The following is a 17,322-nucleotide window of genomic DNA, read 5'->3' as shown; positions in this document are numbered from 1 at the left end:
AGTGTCGTCAATGGATACAGAGAAAAATAATTAAAGCTTGAAGCTGGTACAGGACTGTGCAGGGCTGGTGCTCTGCTATTTGTGCTTCAGCTTGAGACACTGGTTATGAGACCTGCAGGAAAGGAGCCGAGAGTTGAAGATGACTGTGAGCCAGCAATGTGCCACTGCAGCAGAGAAATCAACAGCCTCCTGGGCTGCATAGGCAGAGTTGGAGGGAGGTGGTGGAGGTGATCTTTCCCTCAGCACTGGAGAGACAGGTCTGGTGTAGGATAGTCAGTTTGGACTCACCATTTAGAAGCAAGACATGGATATACTGGAATGAGTCCAGAAACGAGATGTGAATATGAGTAAGGGCTTGGAGGATTTGCAATGTGAGAAGTGGCTGAGAGAGTTGAGACTCTGCAGCCTGGAGAAGCTCATAATGTGTGTAAATATGTGATGGGGACAGAGTAAACAATATAGAATCAGACTTTTCAGTGTTGTGGAGTGTAGTGCAAGAGGCAGTGAGCACAAAGTGCAACGCAGAAAATTCCATTTAAACACAACAAAAACTGTTTTCTTTCAAAGGTGGTCAAACACTTGCAGAAGTTACCCAGAGAAGTTGTGAAGGCTTCATCTTTGGAGGCACTCAAAACCCAACTGGACACAGCCCTAGACAAGCCACTGCAGATGCTCCTTCTCTGAGTGGAGGGTGGGATGATTTCCAGAGGTGCTCTCCTAGTCCAGGTGCTGTCCTGTGAAAGGGATCTTGGACTCTGCTGCTTGCTCTCTACATTCCCTGGTCTAGATTCTCTTAGCCTGAGGCTGAAATACTTGAGATGTGCTAAATGAATTTTGTACTGAGCAGGTCTTTAAAGACTGGTGGTCAGCTACCAGTGTAATATGAAAAAGGTTGGGAGGAGATTTTATTGTAGGGTGGCCTACAACAAACCTTAATTAAAAATTACTTTCATGCAGTTTAGCTTTGTGCTGAGACATATAGGGGATTTTATAGTTCTTTTCTCAATGTTTTTACCAAAATGAATTATAGTGAAATATTTTCTCCAGAGGAATGAAGGATTTAATACTGAGTTGCAGATTATGTGTCTATTGAGAATAAGGGTCATAAGGTGCAGGGAGTAAAGCTGAGGTCTCATTGTCATAGTTTCTCTTACTTGCTCTTGACTCAAGTGTGTTTTAGAGGATTGAAGTGCTGGTTACACTCTTTCGAGAAAAGGAAATACATTGTCAAGTGAATCAAAATTTACACACAAATCCTCACCAGGGTAAAATGTTGTTAGAAAATACTGCAGAAGAGGCACAGTCAGATCTAACATAATGATTGAATTACACAGGCTAGAAGGAATTGGAAAGCAAAAATCTATACATTTGCAACTTTATAAGCTTTAATATTTTAGTTTATAGCCTTTAACTGTAGGCAATGTTGTTGGTATAAAATAAATAAGATACTGCAGACAGATCCCATGAAAATGAAATGGATCTAAACAAAACCATTTTGGGTTCTGGCTGTGGGAAGGATTCAATTCACTCAGTAACAATACTGAATCCATGTTACACTTCCCACTTTGTAATTTTGACACAAAATTGAGAACAAAGGCAAATTGTTTAGAAACATTGGATTTCCACAATATCCAGAAAGTGCTGTGTAGATAATTAAAAATAAAAATGTAATTTTAAGTACATGGGAAAATATATATGTAATATGCTAATTTTACTCCTCAATAGATGTGCTTCTGCAATATGGGGGTATTATTTCTACTCTCTTCCAAATTTCATGGTGTTTAAAATTGAAATGTGTGTAGATTATGCAGATGTTTTTGGAACGTGCAAATACAATGTAGCATATTACTAGTATAATACTTTTAAAAGCACACTAGTGTACTCTAATATAGTATTATCCTTATTACTATTGTATAGATTTTACATCATACTTTCACTTAATATTTAATTAGTGTAAATAACCTGAAATTTCTATTAGTGGAAATTATTCATACCTTCTAATTTTATTCTAAAAGTAATCTACATGATAGAAGCCCAATCTCACACTCTAGATAGGGATTTAAAAAGGACAGGTCTGTGTGTGCCAGATTCTGCCTTGGATACATGTGGGTGGTTTAATCAACATGGCCCACATGTCTCTGAGACAGAATTTGGACTTATTAGACTGCCTTTTCACTGCCTTCTGTGCCACACTATCAAATCTGACTGTAGCTTTTCCTAGGAATTCACAGATTTGTGCTGTTTGGGTCTGAATCCACTCAGCAGATAAGGTGTTACAGAGGTGGAGGTGCAGTCCCATGAGCATCCTGCCTTGCAGCTCCTCCAGAGCTGCAGATTTGCTGTTGTCCAGCTTCAGAGAGGGATTCCTCCCTGCACATCCCAGCCAGATGGACTGTGTCTGGAAGAGAACACAGCTGATGGGCTCTTTCACTGGGACAATTTTGGGCAAACAGAAGTGTAGGCAGAGCACCAACAGTGACACCACTATGTAACTCCATGGAGTTTTGCTCTGTGTGTACTGGTGTGTTTACTTCAGTTACATATGTTCAGAAACATGTGTAAATGAACATGCCAAGCCCTGGCCCACGCAGATGTTAATTGGCTGTGCCCACAGATGTCAATTAACAATTAACAGAAAGCTCATGCTCTCTTTTGCAGTGCCCAGAAAGGTTCATTTGCCATCAGTGGTCTGTTGTCTCCTGGCTTCCCTAGTCCCTGCATCTGGCTGAGGAGAGTTAGTTACATCTCCATTTAATTACTGAGATCCAACTGTGATAATCTCTCAAGCAAGAGACTCTCATAGTCTGCCTAGAGCTTTATGGGACAGCTCAACATTTTGTGTTGGGAGCCAAAAAAAAACCCCACAGCCCCAACCAGCAGAGTTCCTCAAGCCCATCTATAGTGTGTTGATGAGATAATCAGCTGCAGGCTGCGCCAGAGCTCCTTTGAGCTATAGGCAGAGGGGTTTTTTTCATTCTGTTGCTGATTCTGTGGAACTTTTAAGGGCTTTTTATCTTTTATATTTTTGGGGTTTATTTGTTTTATTACTTATTTTATAACCCAGCTTTAATTAAAGACAGACGACTTGACAGGATTCAAGCTGCAAAACACCAGCCTGAAAGCAATAAAACCAATATTTTTGTTTCACTGATTAACACTTCCATTGTTCTTTGCTACACCAACTTGGCAGTTATTTTACATGGTATATATGCTAAATCCAAATGTCTGATCCTGAGAGCTTCTACTGTAAATGCAACGCATGAGTAGTTCAGTGAGCAGGGAGGGGTTTGCTATCAGGCCCTGCTTCTGCAAAGAGGCCATGACCCTTCCTTCTGTAGAGGGGGCACTGAGATTTTGACAGCCTATATTTGGCACACAAAGGGAGGAAATGTTCTACTATTCCTATCCCACAAATAATACCAGTTTCCTGTGAACTAGAAAAACATGTTTACTTTCTAATTTACTCAAATCTTCCTTGGGGGAAAAAAACCCCAACCATTCAACAGTACCATCACCACCACACTCTGTGGTGGTACCAAAATTATATTGTAAACTATTTTTTCAGCTGGCTTTCTACCCATAGCTCATCTGAGGCTTGGAAAAACCCTGAACTTCACAAGTTATGGATAATCCCATCTGGAAATCATTGGACTTTTTGGCTCAGTTTGGGATGGAATAATAATTCTAGAGTTAAACATGTTCCTAACAGAACTATGTGTTTTATGCTCAGGCAAACGTATCTAGAAGGGAAAATAAACTAAAGGAACAGGGTGAGAGAGGGACATCCTAATCATCATTGTTGCGTGGCCAGGCCAAAAAGCAGGAGTGTGAACTCAGTCATCCCTCCTTGAGAGGCAGGCCTTGGGCTGTTTATGTATCAGATGGTTTCATTCTATTCTTTGGAATTCCCCATGGGTGATACTTGAGGAATTATATAGAATATAACTGTTAGTGACCTATAAAGCTTTTCACCTATGTTCATAGATTGAATTAATTGATATCTGGACCATTCATATTTGGGGGGGGGGGGGGGGAAGGTCAAAAATCTGTTTTACTTCAATTCTAAAATTGCTTTTTGGTCTCTTATTCATGGAAAATTACATGGAATCACATTTAGCCAAGCTGTCACACTGCAACATAGGCTAATGTTACATAATGCCATTGGATGACATAATTCTTTATTTGTGCAAAATATTCATTTCTGATATGCCTTTCTTAGAGACATTTTCATGTAAAAAAATATTTCTTGTTGCTAAATCCAGCTGATCTTTGTCACTTTGCTTTGCTATCTGGGCAACTGCTAGCAAAATCAAGCAAAGATTAAGTGGCAGTGCCCACATCTCATAAGAAATCCTCCTTCAGCCAGGGAAGGATGCTGCCCAGGACAAAATGATGATTTAAAGCAGCATTCCAGTGATCTGGACTTAATGCCTGAATGCTGAGGAGCAGGTGATTTTTCCTTCTGGTATATACAGTACCTTGCAACGTGGGGTGTCGCATTTCACACCATTAAATGGTCTTTTCTGAGTAATGGGACATAAAAGCCTGTTATTATTTGTATAGATGAAGGTGTTTTTTCCATGTTATGAAAGTATTGCAAGTTTGTTTTAAAATGTCTAAAAATCTGTATGCTTTGGAGTAGGGTTGCTCACCTTTGTGGTAGGGGTATCCCTTTGTCCTCTTTGTGGAAATCTGACTGAATTTAACAGATTTCTAAATATTTTTTTGGGAAAAGAAAGGTACCCATTCTCAGGTATTCAGTGCAAGCTTTACTAAAATTTGGCAGCTACAATTTCCAAGGTCTCCCTGCCCAGGAACATAGCTCAGTGGGGCATCCACATGCCAACTACACAGAGTTACTTGATATTTTGCAGGTCAGGGCTATGTGGAATCATGGTCATTTCCATTACAAAACCCACAGGTTTTGCAGGCTCAGCCAGGTGCATGCAAGAGCAGGAAACACTTTCTCCTACACTGCTGGCAGATGTGCCTGGGATCCAGGTGGCCTTAAGGAAGAAGGAACTTGGCCTGAATGTAGAGGAAGGGAAAGGGAAGAGGAGGGGGTGAAAAAGGAGGGTAAAAATCAGGAGCACATGCCATTGATATGATAGAGGAGAGAGAAGTAGTAACTGGGAGATGAAAGGAGAAGATGGAGGATGATTGAGTAAGGGAGAGTTTGAAATCAATGAGAGAAATACAGGGAATGGGGATATGTTTGGCTGGGTGAGGGTACACAGAGGAAAGAGGTCCTCTTGACGGGTCTCTGGCTGATGAGAAGCTGAAGGAAGCAAGGGAAGATGGGATTAATTTGGAGAAATAATCTGCTGTTACAAGGAGACAGAGTGGGAAAACGTGCAGAGAGAATGTGGCGGGGGTAACCCATAAAATCCAGATCCAGAAGGAGAGCTTAGGCTGCCAAGGCAGGGAGGTTGGGAAAAGCAGCTGTGGAAGCCTGGCTGGGTAGGAAGGGCACTGAAAAAGTGTGTGTGAAGCTGGTATTTTGGGCAGTGGTGAGGAAAATGAGGAAACTGAGACTAAATAACTGGGCCTTCTTAATTAAGAAGAATGGAAAAAATCATGTAGATTTAGGGTAGGTTATTGAGTTTCCTTGAGACGAAGAGGCATCATTTGAGGAGAGGAAGAAGACAAGGAGGTACTGGGAGTTGAGCAGTGAGCTTGGAAGATAAGCAACCAACCATAAGCTGAGAAAACAGAGGACTGGACCATGGGGGTGGGTGGGGACAAAGACTGGAGAAAGAATAAAGCCTTGCTATTAAGAAAGGAAATTAAAATAACTTCTCCCTATTCAAACTGCTCTGCAAATGCTCAGTTTAGAGCTCCTGTGGCTAAGATCTATATGCTAGCTCTGAAGGCTCCATGTCATGCTCCTTTAAGGAAGAGTGTGGTAGGGAGGAGCCCTACAAAACCATGCACAGACACGCATTCTTCAACATGGATTCTGTGGAGTAAAAGCCAACCTCTAAAATATGAAAGAATGCCAATAAAGCCCATAAAGCTTCATTCAGCAATTGGACGTGCTAGAGACTATACTTTCCATTATTGCTGTGAGTGGCACTGGGGAATTGCAAACCCAAGGCCAGGCTTGCTCCGTGCTCTGCAAGGGGTGAGTTCATTTCAGTGGCATAAGGATGGCTGGACCACATCCTGAAATGGCCACAATCATCCAGTTGTTCCATAGTTCTGCCTTCACATTGTTTGGGGTCCTCCTAGAAAGAATTCTGCTGTCTCCAGCAGAAGATATGTGGTGCTGCTGAAATCTTGTTGACATGTACAGTTGCAGGCACAAGTGGAGTGTGTGCGTCCACATGTGAGTGCATCCATCTACTGCAAGCAGGGAGAGGAGAGCACCATTGCCATGTTCCTATTCTTTTTCTCAGGAAAGGATTGTATGTATGCATGCAGCAGAGCAGGGAGTGCACACACATATGTGCTTGCATGTTCATCTACACAATTATGTCTTGGAAGAGAAAAATTCGAGGAATAGTCCTTTGCACTAAAAAGTGCCCAAGGATTGGGATGATCTCTAGGCCTCATAAGAGTTATCCCACAGTCCTTTGTTGTTCTTGGAAATTCCATTTCCTGCACAAAACGCCTTGTTACTGCTGTAGAGTTTCATGTTTATCCTAGAAATGAAATGATCATTTTAAGCCACTGAGTGCTTCGGGAAGAGAACCAAAACCTTGAACATGCTTCAGTCCTTGGTGGCAAAGCTGAGGAGATACCTCAGCTGCTCATTAAAACCTGCTCATTAACACAGGTTTCCATTACTATTTTTCCTGGAGCTGAATATTTATCTATAAACATTTACACTGGATATTTGCATCAGTTATTTTCAGTTCTGCAGACTGACAGGGTTTGCATGTGCATCTGTCATGGAAAATGAGGTTCCATGGAGCACATCCTTGTGTGCACCTCCATTCATCTTCATCCCTTTGGTCTCCCACTTTGTTCTCAACAGCAGCATATCCCTGTGGCAAGCATAGATAACACTTACCAGGAAATAACTTTATTAAAAATGCTTACTATTAATAAGAATAAATTATTTAATGTATTTCTAGCCTTTTTAAATGTGTTGTAGCTGTAAATACAGGGCAAAAAGCAGCACCACATGACCATGCTACTTTGGGAACAGTCTATAAACTGCAGTTTAATAGTTTCAAGATATTTATGCAGTGCATAAGTCACAGGAATAGAGGTTTATCACAATCAGTAGGAATGCTGGATTTTCACATCACCCATTTGCTGCTTAAGATGATTAGCAGGAAATTTAATTTGCACTAATTAGCCTTAGGGGAGCAAGAAATTAACTTGATGGGTAAATTTCACTTTTTACTGTATACCACACCAACATGAAGAAATTTGAGTTGAACCATGAATTAAATCCTATGCTAATACACTGGACTTCAGTTTTTCTAAATTAAATTAAAAGACTGTAAAAATTATTCTATGCATGGTTACTGGGTGGGGTTTTTTAGGATCTAGTTGTACAACTTTAAATATATCCACTGAATTGTCAGGTACTTCCAGAGAGTGTGGTATATTTTGTACATTAAACTACATTGATATGTGATATTACAGAAAAAGCTTTTACAAGTCCTAATTTTCTCTATTTGCATATTTTCATTACACAATATGCATTATGACTGCCTATTCAATATTTCACATTGCAATGCACAGAACAAAAACAGTATTCACAGAACTACTGTGAAAATTCCCTATTTTTTAATTTGCAACAACCATTTGCAAATGCATTTTTAGGTTCAGGAGCCTTTGTTCATATGCTGGCAAAATTTCTATGAAAATAGTTTTTTTAGAAATCACTCTCAAAAGTATACAGCAAATGAGGGAGGCATGAGTCACCACATAGTCCTAATAGAAAAATTAGAATTAGGAACTAATAAACTCTAATCTTGCCTGTGGATGGTGACTTTTGTACCTCATTCTTCCAAGAGACCATTTAGATTGCTTGGTTTTTCCCTGTAAAATGAACGCAATTTTTATGTATCCACACTCAAAATTACTGTGGATTGATTAATGCTTGCAAAACAATGAGTCATTTGGTATGGAAGTATCTATCTATTATAAACTGAAATGTTCTCTTATACCAGGCTTGTGGTTACATTCAAATTTATCTGTAAAGAAGGAGATGGAAAGCATCAGTTGCATATGAGATAATTGCCTTTGATGTCAGTGCTGCTGCTGGTTTGTGCACACTCAGAAGCTCACTCTCACTACTATGTTTTTGTAATTAGACCTTGGAAAACTTACCTAAAACTACTACTGAAGTGAGTTTTGCCTGACTAAATAATTCTGAATTGGGTACCTTCAGTCCATAGTTAGGGGTTTAAGTGGTGCCTGTAAGGGAGTCCCGGTGTCTGCTCAGACTTTCGAGCCTATTATTGGTCTAAAGAGAGATCTCAGAGAGATCTGTGAGTAGTCCTATATTGTATAACATTCTGGTTTTCCATTCTCAGTCCTCCTTCAACCCCCAGTACTCTGATTTCTGAGTAGCAGCCCTCCTGTTGAATCCAGAGTGCATGTGCATGTGTGTGTGTGCACATGTATGGGTGGGTATATATAAATATATACATGCCCACACACAAAAACCATATATGTGTACACAACCCCCTTATATAAAAGTGCTTTGCTTTTTTGGGTGTAGAAGTATATTTCTGTCAATACTCACCACTTGTATTTATACACTTATGGGTAATATTCAGCTTTCAGTAGTAATTGACATCATGTGGGTTTCTGTGTACTAATTACTTTGGGACAAAAAACCCTTGCAGATGGTTTCAAGAGTGACTCTAACTTGCCATCAGTGTAAAAAGATTATATAGGATGAGCCCACTCCCTCTGAATGGAGTCAGCCATTTTCATGGATTTTAGTGGGACCAGGCACAACTTTGTCTATACAAAAGGGAGAGAACAGGTATTGTATTCAAAATGAAAGTTTGATTTCATTGCACTTAAAATTATTCATGTGCTGTTAGCAAATGGTTTGAAATTTTATAACCTAGAGCATTTGCTGAATTCTGCTTTGTATTTTCCTCACAGCAATTGGAAGAACCCTCATTCCTCGTTATTTTAGCACTGTCTTTGAAGGAGGTGTAACAGACCTGTATTACATTCTCAAGCACTCAAAAGAGTCATACCACAACTCATCCATCACAGTGGACTGTGATCAATGCACCATGGTCACTCAGCATGGAAAACCCATGTTTACCAAGGTAACAGGGAAGACTCAATAAAGCATGTTGTTGGTTTTTGGTTTTCTTTTTCCTTTACAGTGTGTATAAGGGTGAAGAATATTGGCTGTTGAATTTTTCTGGTAGACTGAGATTATTTCTAATACTGAAAACCCTTGGAGCCATTTAATTACTGTTTTCTATATTCATTATGTGACTGGAAGATTCTGTGGGTATCTCCTGTAATTCTCCCAGAAAGATTGCAAGAGAAGCACATAATGCCAGGTTGCCAGAACTATCAGTTCTATGTGAATTAAATTCAGTCTGACCATTTCCTTTTCTCTGGGTTTGATTTTAAAGCAACAATGAGATTTCACATTGCTGGTACCTACCATTTGGGATGGTATGCATTACATTTGATACTTACCTAGTACAAGTACTATAAATCTCTAGAAAAATACTGATTTAATACAGTAGGATGCCAGTCCAAAGGTCTATGAAGTCAATGGAAGGAATCAATTGAAACACACTCTGGATAAAACAGTTAGTGAATATTCAATATTTGTAATTGATAGTGAATTATCTTCATGCATTGGGCACATCCAGTCCTGTAATTAAAACGGGTGCCACATATATGTATAAAAAAGCAGTACCAAAAGGGTGAAAAATAAAAATTAAAACAAAATTTTTCTTCTATTAAAAAAAAAATCAGTAAACTTGTTTTAAAGTGGTTACATTTTAATACATTAACAGTAAATAATGATAACAGGAAATGCTGATTTTCCATCTTGTACTTGTTCATCTTTAACTTTTTCAAAAAGAAAAGAACAAAGGGAGAAGGGGCAACAGGAGAAGGTAGCTAATCTGTGTTGCCCTTGAATTGCAGGACCACGGAGGTTTTAATTTTAAGTCCCTGGCTATTGACAGCATCATGACCAGGCTTACACGGCTTTTGCTGTTTTGGCATGTGTGGGAGTCCCATCCCTCTGCAGGTCCTGCTCTGCCATCTGCCCTGGGTGGGGCTCAGAGGGAGGAGAAGCTGCTGGTGTGTGGTGCACTGGGGAGCCAGGACAAGAGAGCCCATCCAGCCCCTGAGGCCCACACAGACACAGGCAGACAGAGACCAGATTGGCGCCTCTTTGCTACCTCACTGCTCACGGGGAGCTGTGAGTCCTGGCCAGGTGCAGGAGATGTGCCAAAGTTCCACAGTGGCTGCTTCATTGCTGAGCTCCGCACAGCGATTTCTGTGTCCTTCCCCTTTGTGTTGGCTTTAATGCAATAGCAAATGAAAGGGAGTTGGTGTGGGGTTTTTTAACCATTAAATACATAATGCTTTTCTCAATTCAATTAGATTATTTTACTTATCATGGCAGGACATGACAGTGTTGTTATTTTGGACAGGAGGTTAGCAGTATGGGCTGGGCCGGGTGCCCCCTTGTGTGAGGGGGCCACGATTGCCTCCCATGGCCCTGTCCTGTTGTGTGCAGTGAGTCCCTGTCTGCAGCACACAGTTTGCCTCAGCCTTCACATTTTTCTGGCAGATTCCAATAGAAACCTGTGAACTGCTAGGAAGATTCAGGATGGGAATTAATTTGGATTCTGGGAGAAAAATTAGGAAGTTTAATGCCTGCGTGTTGAAAATACAACTTTTTAGTAAGAGCAAATCTGAAATAAAGCACAGTAGTTGATGGAATAGGGGAGAAGAAATAATACTCTCTCAGAAATAAGTTAGAGCTGAATGTTGTCTCAGCTGTGCTTATTTAACTTCTAGCAGAGATACCAAGGGCACAGATCTTGTACCCAAAGGTAAATTCCTACTCTCACAGCATCAGTGATGGAACAAAGCATACATCCCATAATGAGCACCACTGCAATGGGCTGTGTAGCTCCTTGGATCATATCTGAATTTGACCCTCTGGAACTATTCTGGAGGGGAGGAGTTAATGCAAAAATACAAGCTGTTTCAATTTCACAAGCAAATTCCATGCTACAAATTCACTAACTTCTAATACAACAGACTAAACCACTTTTCATTGTGTATTGAATCAAGAATCCACAGAATCAAGAATCAAATGCATTTTATTCATTTGAACATTTTGCTAGTTAGAGCAACTCACTGCATACAGCAGTATTGGATGAATATATAAAATGGCATTTCCAGTTCTTTTGAAACAAAAATGGCCAGAACATGCCTAGCAGTAAGAATATGAATAGCCCAGATTGTCTTTTGAGGCTAAAAGGTCCTTGTAAAATGTCACACACTTAAAAATTGTTTTATCAAGATGTAAATAAATAGTATAAAGAATTTATAAGAGTTCAGTGGCATAAATAAAATGTTGTGAAATACTGGAGCCAAGACCACTATGTTTTTTTACCTGGGAGATGCTCCACTGTTTTCTTCAGGCAGAAGAAAGTTTTAGGAGTCTGCCTAAGTCCCTGTTTTCACTGTGTTTACTCCAGCTCCGGCACTCCCACTTTATGTGTAGGCAAATTGTTTTTCTACAGTGATCAATGATTATGTGTCCCAGTGGAGTGGCAGGGGTGGGCATTGCCCTCACCACTAAGGCAGTGAGTGCCCCATGTGCTCACTACTCACTTCCATCTCCCAGGAGTGCAGCCATCAGCTGGATTTTATTGGTGAAGCCCTTAAAAGCAGTGAATCTAATCCCTACTAATAATATCAGGCATTGCCCAGATTTGTAATAGCTTTAGGTTTCTTTTAAAGGAACAACTCATGTTTGAGAAGCGGTAGTTAATAAAGGGGGAACACTTTTAAATCTGCCAGGTGTTAGGAGAATGAGACTGTGAGCAAGGAGGCGCAGGACCAAAGTTGGTTTTCATAGGCACAAGCAGTTGAAATTCCTACAATTAATAAGTGCAGTTAAGGGGTTAAAAAGCTATTGGTTAGTTTGAGAAATGTTCTTTTTTAGTTTTTTCCTGGCCTAGTCTAGAGCAACCACGTGATGCACTGAATGCCTGCCAGCCTCTTTCTTGTTGATCCTCCGGAGACCATCTGTGCTGGGGGCATTGATTAGAGTGTGTCTGCTGGGATTACATCTTTTCTGTTGCCATGCCAACTAATCAGCTGATTTTGGTTACCACAGAAACAAAATGTCAGAGCTCACAGTACGGTAACATGAATTCAGCACAACAGAAAATGTTTTCTTAATTGGAGACCCTTTTGATTTTTTGGATTCTATGTAAAAGGCAGCTTTCAGGAGAAAAAATAGCCCTTTTAAAATAAGAACTGTGCCAGTTTTATTGATTAAAAACAATGTGTAAAATTCTACTTTACATGAGGAAATTAAATTTCTTTATAAGATGCATAAATTTTTACCACTGTAATATGAAGAATGTGTTTTTCTATTAAGATTTGTTAATGCCAGTGCCTAAAAATCTGCTAAGAGCTTTGGTGGTGTGAGCTTAACAAAAGAAACATTTGAGAAGCCACTGGTATTATTATGAAAAAAATTGCTTTAAACCTGAAATATTTTCACGTTAACCGATCAGTAACCAGGATCTTTGGCCTCAACACAGCACCATTAATACAAAATATTTTCCTACTATGACTCCTTATGTGTGTGCATGTGTATTGTGTAATTTCTCATCATAGTGCAGGTGATGTGAAAATCAGAGGTGAAACATAAGGCACATTAAATATCTGAAGGCATCACTAAGGTGTGCTGAAAAGGGCAGATGAGAACCTGTTGCAAGGTTCTCCTTCCCAGATCTACAGGAATTTGTCCATATACTATGCCTGTTAAAATTACCTGTGTGTTTTAGCAGAAATAATAAAGAGGAAAAATTGTAAGGACATTAAGTAGACTGTTAACCAGAAAAGCCACACACTGACCAAGTGAGAGCTGGCCAAGTCTGAGTTGGAGCTTTTAAAAAGGCTCAACAGACTCAGCTGAATCTGGGATGGTTATTTTTCAATCGAATACTGTATTAAAATTAAGGTTGCAGAAGCCCTCTCTTTTGAAAGCCATTACACCCTGTTTCCACAATATCTCTGTACCCTGCACTTGCAAGTTTGCTAGGAACAGGGATTGTAAGTCTAAATCTACCATTTAAAAAAAAATCAACAGTGGTAGTTAATTTTCAAATCAGACATAATTTTCGATACTCCACAGTATTCTCAATCAAGATACCATGTTGGGCTTGTATTTTTCACCTTAAAGAAGACCACAACCATGTTACTTTTCCACAAAAAATTGTGGAGAGTTGTTTAAAAGTGCCCAGTAATTTATTTATTTAAATTACTGGGCACTTTTCACTTGCTGCATTTATTCCTCCTATATTTTCTGTCCTTTCTTAGACAAGATTTCTCACAAAGCTGTGTGAGCCACTTTCTGTGGAAGTAGCTCCATTGCCTGGCTCTCCTCTGCTCCCCTCACTCTCAAACCTGTGAGAAATGCAGCTCATAGGCCCCCATGGCAGGCACCCACCTAGTTTTCCTTGCAAAAGGGGGTTAATAAAATTAGATAAGAGGAAAAGAAAAACACAAAAAAAACACAATAAAAACCCACAAAAACAAAACAACAAAAAAAACCCAAAAAAAAACAACAACAACAACAAAAACCCTCACCATAAAAAGCAAACCAAACAGAAGAAAATGCTTGGAAAATAAAAAAAAATATTTTAAAAGTTATGAAAAATTATGAAAAAAACCTGGGGTTGGCCACAGGCATTCAGGGCACTGCCTACTCCAAATGGACGTGAGAGAAAGGTTTATATGCCAAGCTGTAGTAAGTCTAAAACAGGTTGGGAATGACTGGTTCAGCAACTTGCCATCAAGTGCACTCATTTGCACCACAGTCACCTCCACTGCGAGGTTCAGTCATTAATTAGCAGTAGCAAACCATGAGGAAAAGAGAATTGATGCAATAAATAAGATTTAGGACACAATATTCTATGTTTGTAAAATGCTATAAAATCTATAGCATTATAAGTTACTGTCTCTGAGGTAAGGCCTATGAAGTAATTTTCCCACATTCGTTTTTTCTCTCCCCAAGAGGATGAAAAACAATTAATCTAGCAGAGATGAACAATAGAATACTGCTCTGATATTTTTGAATGTTGTTTAATCGATGATACAATACCAATGAAAACAAAATTCCTGGGAATTTATTTCATGCATTTTATGTATTCTAGGTATGCACAGAAGGACGTCTTATCTTGGAGTTTACTTTTGATGACCTTATGAGAATAAAAACATGGCACTTTACTATTAGACAATACAGAGAATTAGTCCCACGCAGCATTCTAGCCATGCATGTAAGTAATCCTTTATTCATTTGACCTAATGCAAAGAGATGAGATTAGGTTTATGAAGAACTCTGGCAAATTTCACACCCAAGGCAATTAACTGTAAATATTTTGGTTTGCCTGCAACTACATCTATTCACAAGTTCTTTCTCCCTTGTTTTTCAGTGCTCTATTATTGCCACTGTTGCTATGTTTTCATTGTATTTTAGCACGTAATTTTCTTTTTAATCCCACTTGGTGCTCTGTATGATTTGAGTCCAAAATCTCTTCTTATTGACCTGAACTACACCAAAGTCTGTGAATTTTCGTTGTTGTACCAATTATAAGTCTGAAATGAAGCAAACTGATGCTACCCTTGCATAGACAGAAGAAATTGCCATATATTTACTTAGAAACCTTTAGAATTTCAATGCAGACCTTCTTTTTGTTTCACATTTCACAACTTTCTTTTGTTATTTAATGAAAATACACACAATGAAACATTAAAGTATTAAATATTCTGCAAGTTAAAGTCAAAATATAATAAGGTAAATTGTAGAGAAACAAAGAACATACTTTTATTGACACTTTCATTTCTTCACCATAGACCCCCTCCTGCTAGTAGAGCCCTGATATACAAAATCAATTGCAGGACTGTGGTTTTATAAAGGGTAAGAACACAGACACATAGATTTTCCTATATTTTGACATCAAGTTAGTTAGACATCCTCAGATAAAAATATATTAATAGTGAGGAATTTTATATAGCTTAAACTGGACCTTTTCCAAAGTGTTATTACAAGCCTGAAGAAAACACCTTTGAAAACCCACCCCACCATTTCTGTCCCAGGATTATCTGCTCTTTTAGGGAACTGATCAACTGAGCTCTTCAACAGTATCCCATTAAGGGACAATGAGGATGGCCATGATTGACATTATGCATTTAGGGAGGGGGCTGCTAAATTCAGAGTGGAAGCAGGTTAGACAGCAACCAGCAGGTATTAATTTAGTAATGAGATTGATCTCATTTTAAAGAGAAGGCTGGTCTCACAGGTAAAGCTCCTGGCTAGGGTCAGGGAAGGGCTATACTTGCATTTTTCTCCGTTCTGGGAAAATAACTTGGATCAGAAGGGTTCTCCAGACTGTGCTTAATGTCACATATTTGATGAGGTCTTTCTGCTGTAGTTTCTTTCCCACAAAAAGAAAGTGATATGTTCTTTATTCCTGCCTTTTTCTGTCTAGTCCCCTGGGACTCACGGCCAACAAATAGAAGCTGAAAGTGTTCTGCAGTCCCTCAGGAAGCTTTTTGGTCACTTGCTCTCTTAGGTCTATCTTTTGAATGAGTGGTCAGGGATCAAAGGAACATATTGGAAAACAGTCTTTAGTCTGCTCCAATATCATCATGCTTTACATTTTCCCTTGCATATGGAACTCCAGCTTATTACATAAATTTAGCATCAATGTGTAATTTCTCCATAGCAGTGGCACTGCTTTTCAGGGAACCCTCCCTGCATTTCACAAAGCACATAGAAAAAATACCCCAGTGAAAAGCAAAGTGAAAATTCTTTTTTCCTTTGTTGTTTAGGCACAAGACCCTCAGGTGCTGGAGCAGCTGTCCAAAAACATCACTCGAATGGGTCTGACAAACTTCACCCTCAACTACCTCAGGGTAAGCATGCCATAGCTGCATTTTTGTGAGCATTTTTTAAAAGGTACCGCTGCCTTTGAGTCAAGATAATGACAGCAGAGCCTGTGTTGATCAGGTAAGAAATTGACCTAACCCTTAATGAGGGTGGAGGAAAAACAAAGACACTGCAGTGGAGATGTAGCTGATAACAATGGGCTGCTAAAAAAGCCAGGAATTTTATAATTCACTCCAAGCCTCGTGTGAGTAGCCCCTCTTTTTAACAGTCTTTCTTTTTAGTTTTGAGCAATGCCTTTATTTTATTGTAAGCAAGGAATTCCCAGTATTTTTCCTCTCTGTTTCACTGTGCCTGAGAAAATGGCAGCTAATTCTTATTAAAAGCTGCCTATCTCCTCCAGATTTTCAACCTTGCCACCTCTCCCGGGCAGAGGCAGGGCTGAGGGAAGGTTCAGCTCCAGCTCTGTTTGCAGCAGCCCCTCAAAGCAGTCCTCACTTCACATGCCTCTGGGAGCCTGAGCTTCCTCCTTAGCCTTGCCCTGAATCGAGTGTGGTTTTTGCGATTAAATAATGCATTTGTTCCCATTGCTTTTTGACCCTCAAAGTGCATTCAAAGTTTAGATGTTTATTTTTATTTTTGAAAGTGTTCCCTGGTGTGGGCTTACAGTACATACACAGAAATACAGATTTGTAGAGTTTGCATTTCAAGCTTAAAATTCAGATTTTTCCTATTTCTAGATGTGCCATTAGTGGATAAAATGAGGCAAATTTCACAATGATACATCAAGCTAACTTGGTCAGGACTATCTGGTTTTATTCTTTTTAATTTTATGAGTAATTATTCAAGGTACTTTTTTAAGATAACATAAACACTAGAAAATGCAGCTATTTTCAGCCTAATGTAGAGCTGTACCTAAGTGTGCAATTTAGATGTACTTCATTCAGTTCTATGAACCTTGTAATGCCTTCCCTATGGATAGATGGAGTCCTGTCCCCAGAGTGTTTTGAACTCCAGGGAAAGTGTGCAGAACCAAAATGCTGTTGTGATCTCTCTCACTGTGTCCTTACAGGTTATTGATAGCCTGTAGTTTTACTTACCTTCCCAACAGCATAAGCCATTGCTGATTGTTGCTTATGTGGTGTTAATGTAAAGAATACTGTTCAAATTACAGCCTGAGTTGTGCAGGGCAGGTCTGGTTGTTTGTAAATGAAAGAAGAATACGG

The 17,322-nt window shown here is 39.4% G+C and overlaps 1 protein-coding gene across 10 annotated transcripts in view; it reads left to right on the top strand.

The window, feature by feature from the left end:
- LDB2 (LIM domain binding 2) overlaps positions 1-17,322 on the top strand; it is a 212,880-nt gene that overhangs the window by 150,495 nt on the left and 45,063 nt on the right. For all 10 annotated transcript variants that reach the window (XM_058803254.1, XM_058803252.1, XM_058803253.1 and 7 more), the window contains 3 exons: positions 9,079-9,251; positions 14,364-14,486; positions 16,042-16,125. In XM_058803254.1, the coding sequence (XP_058659237.1) occupies positions 9,079-9,251; positions 14,364-14,486; positions 16,042-16,125 (380 nt within the window). The remainder of the gene's footprint in view (positions 1-9,078; positions 9,252-14,363; positions 14,487-16,041; positions 16,126-17,322) is intronic.

The sequence above is a fragment of the Ammospiza caudacuta genome, chromosome 4, assembly GCF_027887145.1.
Source record: "Ammospiza caudacuta isolate bAmmCau1 chromosome 4, bAmmCau1.pri, whole genome shotgun sequence".
NCBI lineage: Eukaryota > Metazoa > Chordata > Aves > Passeriformes > Passerellidae > Ammospiza > Ammospiza caudacuta.
This window is presented reverse-complemented; position numbering and strand designations above follow the sequence as displayed.